Source organism: Salvelinus fontinalis, chromosome 38, assembly GCF_029448725.1.
Source record: "Salvelinus fontinalis isolate EN_2023a chromosome 38, ASM2944872v1, whole genome shotgun sequence".
Classification (NCBI taxonomy): domain Eukaryota; kingdom Metazoa; phylum Chordata; class Actinopteri; order Salmoniformes; family Salmonidae; genus Salvelinus; species Salvelinus fontinalis.
In genome coordinates, this window is record NC_074702.1 from 27,432,303 (window position 1) to 27,443,732 (window position 11,430).

General features: G+C 41.5%; 1 protein-coding gene and 1 long non-coding RNA gene across 2 annotated transcripts; one reads left to right on the top strand and one right to left on the bottom strand.

The window, feature by feature from the left end:
• Positions 1-892: 892 nt before the first annotated feature.
• On the bottom strand, positions 893-6,114 carry LOC129837463 (uncharacterized). The gene is made up of 4 exons (XR_008756718.1): positions 5,939-6,114; positions 5,751-5,814; positions 2,043-2,230; positions 893-995 (listed from the first exon to the last, which is right to left on the bottom strand). It is a non-coding gene; the product is annotated as an uncharacterized LOC129837463 (long non-coding RNA).
• Positions 6,115-7,683: 1,569 nt separating this feature from the next.
• On the top strand, positions 7,684-11,158 carry LOC129837492 (POU domain, class 3, transcription factor 1). Its single transcript, XM_055903701.1, has one exon. The coding sequence runs from the start codon at positions 7,764-7,766 to the stop codon at positions 8,892-8,894; it is 1,131 nt and encodes a 376-aa protein (XP_055759676.1). The 5' UTR covers positions 7,684-7,763; the 3' UTR covers positions 8,895-11,158.
• Positions 11,159-11,430: the final 272 nt, after the last annotated feature.

The window sequence follows — 11,430 nt, forward strand, 5'->3', positions numbered from 1 at the left end:
ACGGGATTATAGAAAGAGAATAACTAATAAACCAATAGAAAATTAACCGCAGGTTAACTCATGTATGCAATATCTAGTATCCCTGCCTGATATTGAAGTAGGTGTGTACACTATCTTCACATTCAACTTGTTGTCTTTCATTGTGAATAGTATCAATTGATGTTACCAACAAAGAACTATGCAATAGTCAAATGGAAAATAGTTCAGTCACATCTCATTGATTCACATGACTTTTACAGCTTTTGTTTTTTCAAAACGTTTTCCTCCCCTGTTACTAACCTCTTCTAAACTGAGAGGTTTTTCAAATTCATTTTTTTGCGGGGTACCCAAACCAAATATCCTCTCAATTTCAACAGAGACACAATCCTCCTATTATAGAAAAACATATTTTAAATTGTGTACTCAAGAAAATCCATGTGTCCTCTTATTAAAATCTACAGTATGTAAATATTTAAAGGGATAGTTTTCCAGGTTGGAGTAAACAACACAGCAAACGATCCCTTTAATTGATGTAATTTGTCATAAAGTACAACATTCAACCTGCAGAAGTGAATCTATCTATTCTTTTACTTCAGTTAACGTGGACGCTCTCTCTCTCCGCGAGGCCAACTTTGCTCGTTCATATTCCGGTCTAGTATGAAGAAAAGAGAGAGGATGAAAGGGGGATAGGTAGAGAGGAAGGATGGGTGGGCTGAGGGGGAGACGCAGGGCGGATGGACATTCGGCAGAGGGCAACATGCTTACACCAGCGGAGAACAACTCATAATAATGGCTGGAATGGAATGGCATCAAACACATGGAAACCATGATTCTGCTCCAGCTCTTATCACGAGCCCATCCTCCCCAATTAAGGTGCCACCAACCTCCTGTGGCTTACACACACACGCACATGTAGTGCGTAACAACTCAGCCCGGCCGGGTGGCGTGGTATGTCCTGTTGGGGTCATAACCTGCGTGTTGCTGAGCCTGCGTGAGGCTGTGTTGTCTTCAGGCCCCTGTCAGGAGAGAAGAGGAGAGAAGAGGAGAGGAGAGGAGAGGAGAGGAGAGGAGAGGAGAGGAGAGGAGAGGTGAGGTGAGGTGAGGTGAGGTGAGGAGAGGAGAGGAGAGGAGAGGAGAGGAGAGGAGAGGAGAGGAGAGGAGAAGAGAGGAGAGGAGAGGAGAGGAGAGGAGAGGAGAGGAGAGGAGAGGAGAGGAGAGGAGAGGAGAGGAGAGGAGGTCAAAACCGTCTCTGTGATGATCATATTAATGCCTCTCAGAATCATTTCAACAAAGGGGACGAGAGATAGAGGAGAAAATGGGGGAAAGGGAGGGCAGGAAAGGAGGAAAAGAGATGAATCAGGAAGTAACACGAAGAAGAAGACGATGATGATGAGGCCAACGACGATGACGACGACGGTGATGATGGTGATGGTAGGACACTAAGAACGGTGTAGAATGATGCTGATCTGAGCGAAACAAAAATAAGTGACCAACAGTGTCTTTGGGATCTAACCAACTAGGCCTTTCCTTTAACACCACAGCGTATGATTAAGCAACATCAGCACATAAAGCTGAGCAGAACTAGTCGAAAGAATAACAAAACACTACTGTACTCAGCATTTTGATAACAATGGAACCCCTTTCCAAATCCAGGAGATTTCGAAATCCAAAGCACAACACAACCATATTTCATGAAATAACTATAATTCGATAGACCTTTGCAGGTGGAGAGAGAGCAGAGGAAAGAGAGAGGGAGACAGTGAGAGAGAGAGGGAGAAGAAGAAGAGATGGTGATGCTGCCTAAATGTATTCAGGTGCATGCATCTCACCCCTCCAGCCCACAAGCTGTTTACCTCTCTATCAGTCAGTCTCTAAGAGAGCAGGGACCCCATCCATATTCACACAGCCACAAATTCCACTGCTTATCTCGACCAACCTTCCAAAACCTCCCTGTGTTCCCCGCCGCACATACATACATACATAAACACATCTTTATGGAAGCGAGAGGCAAACCAAGAGGCATAGGCACACACGTCCAGGAGGGGGGAGAGGATAAGGATCACCTTGAATTCAAAGTAGAGGATTGGGTCCCTCTGTGGACGGACAGGAAGCCACACAGGTTAGGGCTGATGGTTGAATCCCAGGCACCAACACCCCAGCAGACAGGTAGACAGGAGCTGAGAAGGGGCTTAGGCATCCCAAGCTTGATGCTTTCAAGCCCGTCACGGAGTTAGATGGAAGGTTTGGAACTCTGAGGGTAAAGTGAAAAGTGATCCTGATATAGTAAATTGTATATTGGCTTTAATTGTGTTATCGATTAGTGTTGGTGTGGGTTCTCTTGTTCCTATAATCCATTATATTATATTAGTATTCTAATACTTTGATATCCTAATGTTTGGTAAGAGACATGGGCACCTGTGCAAAGAAAGGACGCCCGTTATCTCTGACCATCTGATCATTTTAAAGGTATGATTTTACTGTTATCTTTTACTACTGTTGTAGTATGAGATTAAACAATGATTTCATTTTTGGCATCAAGTGAGAAATTATATTCTAAACTTTGACCACCAAAGTATGCAAAATACAATTTCCCAAAATAGCTTTATTAAAAATGTAAATACTCTAATAATGGCGCCAGGTTGTTGTGTTTTATTTGTCATTCCCTTTTGGGAAGTGGCACTAAGTGTGCAAGCGGGATATTTTGGTGCTGGCAGCTTTAAAACATGAACGATGGGAAAGGAACGGACACAAATAGACTGTTCAAAGAGTGGTTGGCTGGGCACCACAGACACATCCCGAGTAGGGGGAGCGGTACCCAATTCTGTTGCGCGCGGTGCTGATCAGCGATTGAAGTTAGGAACTCTCCACGACTAATTGCGCGCCGGTGCCTTTTCATGAATATTCATCCCATATAGTGTTCAGACCCCCGCCTAATTAGTATAAGAAATAGGGAGAAATCTCGCACCTTTTACCACAAGAGAAACGTTCCCCTCTCATTCTCAGGGGGATGCTGGCAGAAGCGCCGAGTTCATTAGCCAAAAATGAAAGGAAAAAAAGTTACCTGAAAAGCATAGGACGTTGGTCATTTACGCGCTAGGCAAATGGGCTATTGTGATCGTGTAGTCAGTGCCTATTTCGCATTTCTATCAAAAAAGAAAGACTGAAAGTGGGGGAAAGTACATTTATCTGAATTGTGGAAGTTTGTGAATAATAGGTATTTTCTGATTTTTTTTATCCAAATTTAGAGGTGGCAGGTGCAACGGTCGATTGAATGACCCTCTGGAAGTGGAATGAAGGTGTGTTTAACATCGAATGCAGTGCAGGAAATGGGGTTCCTTTCTGGGACTATGCAGAGAGATGTCTAGCATACAATGGGTCTAATTTTAGGAACTTAAAATCATCATCCTCCATCTGAGTTTGAGAAAGGTATTGTTGTGAAATGGCTTTCAGAAAGCACCAGCTTCTAGGCGTAATTGTTTGGATGAATATAACATACTTTTGTTAAACCTCTGAGTTTTGATATTTTTATATTTTTTAGCTCATGGGCAGACAAGCATAGAGGAAAGACACATATTTGACTTTGACCTTTAGAAATAGATCCAAAACTACAGTGGGCTCGGCCTGTAATTCTAGGTACTGGGTGACAGTTGTTGAAAGTGCATTCAAATTGATATGTGACTGTTATCCTCAATAGTTTCATTAGCCTATTAAAAAGACAATCCCTGCAACTTTATTTAATTTATTTTAAAACAGAATTAGCCCTCAATGTCCTTGTTTGAAATTGTCATTTGTGTCATATTTTTTTTAACTTGAATATTGTGCACCAGTTGTGAATACTATAATTGTACAAATATTATTTTAGATTATAAATACTGTTAGACTGTTATGTTGTGGGGATAGGCCTTTCAGGTATTTGAACATTGATGTTTTTTGTTGTTTAATCTTTCGGAATTGCCTTCTAGGAACATGGTTAGGCTAAATTATGAGTGGATGGGGTGGCTGTTGACTGAGGCGCGTCCATGTTATAATTGTATTCAAGTCGAGGAGGTCCCACTTGAGGCTTTAACACGTGACTGGCAGGGAGCGCAAGGAATACTATAAGGGAAAAGGGGATTATTTTTTTTTTTAAATACTTCTAATATCAGCGGGCACAAGTCCAGTGGGGACAAAACATCACAGGACGACATTGTTGTAGTTCAAGAACACACGCGCAATTGGAAATAATTATGATGAGTATATTGTAGACAGTGCAGAAACGAAATGCTACAGCCTACTGCTAAGATACACATGCACTTTCATCCTATTTTATACAGATAGATTGTCTATCTATTTTTCCAAAATGTTCATTGCCTAAATAGGCTACAGCATAAGTCCATTGCTTCACCATAGAGTTAGCCAACCACAATGAATACTAACATTTCTGCATAGGCTAGTGCACTTGGACGTGACCGGACTATAAAAAAGAGCGGTGCGAGAAAAGGGGTCGGGCAGGATGTTTAGAAAGGGTTCAACGTGACACAAGGCAGACTGTTGAAAATTGAGACTATTATTTTGGGACAGGGTCACCCGGGCTTCCTCAACTCGCATCACCATGCCTTATACTCACTAGTCAGCTACTGAAACCCCATAATTGTGTTCCACTGTCTTTTTTTATGAATTCATCATATCGTGACCTCTTTTTTTTTTTTTTGCCTTTTCCTGTATCGCGTATCATTCATCAGCAGTAAGATGCGTGTCATCCCTTTCAACGCTCTTTCCATAGCAACCTCGTGCATCTTAGCAAAAATTCACCTAGTTCCACACAAGGCCATATTCTTTACCAAGAGAGGGGTGAGCATCTGGATATTTTTTTCCACAGCTCCTCGAGCTGGCTGGCAAAGCACAAGAGTTGGTCTGTATGTCTGTGGCTGCCCCGGCAGCACCGCTTCCCCGGCAGAAATGACTTTTTATAGACTTGGAGACGAGAATGACTGAATGGTAACGCGTCTTCATTAACTGAGGCATGGAACTAACTCTCCGCCAACAGTCACAACTCGACAGAGTAGTCTCCAAGGGTTCAGGGATCTTTAAAGTCCTTACAAAATGTTCGGCCCTGACTTAACATCTTACAAATGGACAAGCAAAGGCCCTTGACAGATCAAGTGATATTCAGATTAATCAAAATTATTTTACTCAAGTGGAATTTTTGTATTAGGTTACTGAATGCATCAAAGCAACACACAACGCGTTTTGATATTTACATTATTTGCATATTGAATAGTCTTGAAGAGGTTGTGTTTACAAGCCTGTTAGATGTGTAAATATGGCCTATCTGTTATTTGGTATATTATCAAATCCAAGGTAGCAAGCATAATGGCTTTATTTGTTATATTAATCAGTCACTGAGCTGTAGCCTATAACACTGCTACTATTATGTATTAATGAAAACAGACATTTCGATAACAACTAATATTGCATCCTTCTATTAGAATACATCCTAAAATATTTCACTGAATATTTTGTACATTATGAAATAAAAATTCCAGAAGTTCCTCCTTAACCTTATAATGATTTCTAAATTACACCTGACCAACTCTTGGGAATTGTCTCCCCTTAGTCGATCCAAACTAAATATATAAAGGTTGGATGGGCAAAACCACGCCTTTCAAGAGATGATGACGAGCACCGGTGACCCCAAGAGCATCTTATCCACACACGCACTATATTCTTCAGTGTCGTGTCGTGCCAGAGTGAAGTAAGGACACACGTAGCAGAAAAGAGAGCAAACTTACCGTTAAATCGTGCTCTAGTCCTGGGATTGAAATGAAGAAATAGTACAGCGCGTCCCACTGTAGCCTACAAACAGAGAGCAGTGTCATGTGGGAGACGAGAACAACATAAACACGCGCGTGAGATAAAAAAAAAAAAAAAGCATTCAGGTAAATAATTAAAATAAAGAGTGATGCCTGAAAAAGCTTACAAAAAGCTTCGGTTTTAGAAGGAGTGGAACATGCGCCTGATTGCGGACTTTTAGGCGACTGGAACGGGAGAGATGTAAGATTTGTTTAAAGCCCCGCATTTCCATTTAAGAACGTGATTGTGTTTGCAAAGATCCCTTTCAATCTTCGCATCTCCCCCCTCTCTACCCCTCAGCGTCTCCGAGGCTGCTTTGCAATTCATAGAATTGGTAATTTGCTATTGGGACAAAACGTGAAGGGAAAAATAATCAGATCAGCCGGGAGAGGAGTGTGGAAGAAGCCAAGAGGGAGAAACACAGGATTTTCACTCTAAGTTGCTGTTTAGTAAAATGCTTCGAGAGAAACGCTATAAAATACCTTCTGCTTTTCATGAGCTTTGCATATAGGTCCACATTTTCACGGGGGGTAAAATTTAACGTGATATTTGGAGATGATTTTATTTGACAACCATAACTTTTTAAGAAGGTACTCTTATAGTACTCTTATACAGTTTAGACATTTTAGTCATTTAGCAGACGCTCTTATCCAGGCCCTTCTATTTAAGTAGATTCGTATTCTTATAGTGTGGTGTTCCAGAATTACAACCACCCACAAAAAGAGATGCATGTGAATAAGCACTGTGTGATGTAGATATGTCTATGAATATGGTGAGGTGTGACACATCTCTATGCGTTTTCTTTAATAATAAAGGCTACCCTTTAATCATTTATCCCAATAGTTTATGACATTTCCAATGTTAACCACTTAGAAAAAAAAGGTTCTGGATGGAACCAAAAAGGGTTCTTTCTATTGCTTGCTTCATATATGGCACACCTAAAGGTTCTATATAGAACCCTTTTGTATGGTTATTTGATCAGAACACCAGGGGTTCTTCTTCACTGTGGGTTCCATATAGTGTTCAATATTAAACCTATTTCGGTTCTGTATAGAACCTTAATAAGGGTGCCATATATGAAGCAAGCATAGAACCCTTTTTGGTTCTATCCAGAACTTTTTTTTCCGAGTGTATGATCTCCTCATCAAGGCTTATCATTCTCTTTCTCTCTCTCGCTCTCTCTCTCTCTCTCTCTCTCCCTCTCTCTCTCTCTCTCGCTCACACACACACACACACACACACACAAACACACCTACACACACACACACACACACACACACACACGTGCACTTACACTTTTGTCATTGGATAGGGCTTTGGAAAATTGTAACATGAAGCTGCACATTTTTGTATTATGCTAAAAATAGGGAGCGCTGCAGTTAGTCATCATTGACTAAAAGGATATCAAGGTGGAGGGGGGATTTTGTCACCCCATCAAAAAGATCCCCGTACTCCCCCACGTGGTTATTTGCAAAACAACCCGAACGAACCCAACGAAACACAATCATTTTCTACTGTTTTCCAACCCTCTCCGCCCTGGCTTGGAGAGAGAGGATGGATGAAAACATAAGAAAGGGGCGACCAATTGCGAGTGACTGGGTTCTGTGCGCCTGCGACATGCAAACAAGCAGCTCACGAGAGAGGGATAACATAACCTAGGTCATATTCAGAGACCGTGAAGTTACCAATACCCTAAAATATAAATGTAATATATAGAATTAACATGTTTCTATATAGTATATGTGAAACAGAGCCCTATTCGTTATGTGCGTAAAATGCGCTCTGCAACGTAGGCTATGCCTCTTGTGGGCTTGAATCCGTAAGGAGCCAATACAAGCGAAGAGGAGGCGTGTCTTAGCTCTTCCCCAAGACCTCCCAGAGCAGGTTGTTGCGTTTTTATCTCTAAAGCCTCCAGACCTCCGAAGTACTCGTCAGTTTTCGAAGTCGGAGCCATGGCTACAACAGCTCAGTATATTCCGCGGAATAACTCCTTACCGTCCAACCCGCTCATGCATCCGGATTCGGACAGGATGCACCAGGGGACGACCTACAGAGAGGTGCAGAAAATGATGCACCACGAGTACTTGCAAGGGCTAGCGGCGACCAACACCGGACATCCGATGAGCCTGACGCACCACCAGTGGCTGCCCACCTCCAACACCGACTGGACCAGCGGCACCCATATCGGGCAACAGGAGCACAACAAAGCCAGCGTTCAGGCGAGCCGAGAGGACCTGAGCAGCGGCTTCCACCATAGATCTCACCTGGTGCACCAGCAGACGCAGAGTAGCCACCATGGGTCGTGGGCGCCAACCACGACGCACCACTTGTCCCCGCTGTCCCCTGCCTCCAACGGGCACCAGTCGCTAGTCTACTCGCAGCCGGGATACACGAACCTCAACGCCATGCTAAGTCCCCAGCCCGCCTCTCTGCACCACGGCATGCGGGACCCGCTCCACGACGACACAGGTAGCCATGACAACCAGATGGAGTCCCCCCAGCAGGCGTTCAGCCACCACCAGGACCACTCAGACGAAGATGCGCCCAGCTCCGACGACCTGGAGCAGTTCGCCAAGCAGTTCAAGCAGCGAAGGATCAAACTGGGCTTTACACAGGCGGACGTGGGCTTGGCCTTGGGTACCCTGTACGGAAACGTCTTTTCTCAGACCACTATCTGCAGGTTCGAGGCACTGCAGCTCAGCTTCAAGAACATGTGCAAACTTAAGCCACTGCTAAACAAGTGGCTGGAGGAGACAGACTCAAACACGGGCAGTCCCACCAATCTGGACAAGATTGCTGCGCAGGGCAGGAAACGAAAGAAGAGGACCTCGATTGAAGTTGGGGTGAAAGGGGCGCTGGAAAATCATTTCTTAAAATGTCCCAAGCCCTCTGCCCATGAAATCACCAGTTTAGCCGGCTCTCTTCAATTAGAAAAAGAGGTTGTCCGTGTTTGGTTTTGCAACAGAAGACAAAAAGAGAAAAGAATGACGCCGATAGGGGTCCCTCATCCGAATATGGAGGACGTATATTCTCAAGCGGAGACACCCCCTCTTCACCACACATTACAGAGTCCTGTGCAGTGACTGTTTTCATGAACAATCCTACAATTTCGGGGGAAACAAGAAAAAAAAAGGGAAAGGACTATGGAGTTAACAGTATTTCATTTTGTTTTACTGAGAGAGAGCAGAGACATGGCAAAGTTGGACAGACAGAAGAGTGTTGTCCCAGTAACCGGAGCTTGTGTTACAACAACAAATAGGTAGAATGGAAAATGGTTGAAAAGAAAAACATACACTATTACTGAATTGATTTCGTTCACATTTTAAATGAAACAAATATCTTTATTTACCAAAATTCTATGGAGGAGATAAAGTAAATTCGATGTTTCGTGGCTGTTCAAAGGGAAACGATTAAATGTTGCAAGTGGTGTCTTGAACTGATGGCGCTCACCACAGCGCGAGGTGGTTGCCTGAAAATGAGCAACAAAGGAGACACACACACAATGAACATTTTGCTTTTCAGGCTTAAAACCGATTAACCACTATTTCTAATTATTAGCCTATTCTTTCGCTTTGTTCTATTAATTGTGATGTTTGATTTGTTTGGGATATTTTAACTTCAGTGTCTCTTCTGAAGACTGTTTTTATTGTTTCTCTCGTGTTATTAATGTACTGTAACTCATCAACAACGCCTCCCTTACTCCTACTGTTGACACTACGTCATGTGGCCAGAGGAGTTTGTGAAAAGATGATGGAAATTATGGCACCCGTTGATGACAAAAAATCCCCACACTTAAATGTCAGATGCATTTTCAAATTGACGAATGCAACAGGACAGCTGACGTCTGGCAGCCTTAAAACATGTATGCTTTGCAGATAGCAACAGACGCTAAAAAGGGCAATATGGATGAATACTTTATGAAACACGTGTTTCTTGTCGGTTTTTGGTATTTGTTTTTATTATTATTTTCCTTTTGTATGGAGCACTTATTCTTTCGTTGACATGATCATTGCAATTATATATTAGTTTTGTTTTCAGAATTTGTTTTGAGGTAGGTCTTTACTCACTGTTTTCATGTTTACAGGTTCCTAAAATCACTCCAGGGCGCCGTCAGCAACTTGCATTGCTAACCGCCAAGCTATTCCAACCACATTTAGAACGAGATTGGTTAAATACGAAATGAAAGTGATATTCTCAGGTAACTTCAGTGCCCCAGGTCGAAGAGTCACGCTGTTCTCATTCTTTATATCATAATAAAAAGTAGAACTCGAATTCTGTACCTTCTATATTGATCTGAAAGGTAGCCTGTGCTACATCCCATTAATTTATACCATTCCTATTATTGTATTATAACCACTATATACGGAGAAATTCTGAACATTCTCGAATGAAAAGTGATGAAGGGACCTGTTTTAGATATATTTATTTTTTTCGGATATGGAGAAGAAAGGAAAAACTGATTAACTAGCCTACTCGTGCGTTGCGTGTCATTTCTCAAGGGTCTGGTACATTCTGATGGACAGTAGCCTATAGTGCAATTGCATACTGCAGACAGTGCTATTCGATACAGCGGGAAAAAACTTTCTTCAAAAAAATATTTGAAATAAAATGTTGCCAGGATTATTTCCGATGTGTAAATATGTCGAATATGTAAACATGTATTTGTTCTGAGATATTTTTTTTTTGTTTGTTTTGTTTTTCCGGCAGTTTTGTACACTTACTAATTCCAAGAAGATATTTTAATATGATTTCATTTATGAATCTGACCATTTATATATATATTTATTTCCTAAATGTGTTTGGAGCTTTTTGTTTGGCTCGGTTAATGGTTATGTTGCAGTGGATTTCAATATGTTTTGTTTACTACATTGGTTGTATGTTGATTGCTAAATGTCGAATGCAAAGTCACATTTCTCCTATTTATGTTATAGTAATATTTCATTACTTACATAAAACGTATATACAAGAAAAGGTATTTTGTCTTCATTCAAAAACCAAACCGTTTTCCTTTGTTGCTAACCATTGTGAAACCACCAGATGAGGGGGAAAAATATACAAATGTATGTGGTAAACAAAAATCCAATGCACTAAAATAGTGTGTTGTGCTTAACCACTCTGATTTAAGCCGTCAGAAAGTGTTGGCGTCAACATGTGTTCAGTTAAAACCAGTATTCCGTCATGTAATTGCGATTCATTTAAATCAGAGGCTGTGTACGTACATGTGCTGTTTTAAAGGGAATAGACACAACAGTATGTTTACCTCAGGCATTCATATCCGCATCAAGTCCACACAATTCCTGACGTTGTTCACATCTCTGTGTAATCGCAGTATTAAATTGTGCAATATTATTACGAAAATAGTGTCTTTTTATTGACTGATGTACCAATTACTATTAATATTATTATTAGTTAATACTGTGATATGGTAATAACAATGTATTGCCAGGTAAATAATAGTATGCTACATAGCAGCAATGTATCAGACTTTCTCTTGGTGCGCACCAACATGCCGATTGTAATCTTATTTAAAACTAGCAGCCTACAGTGTTGAGGTACTTATAAAATATGTCCTAAAATAAATACACACCGTCTCTTGTATCTTAAACTTCTACTTTGAGA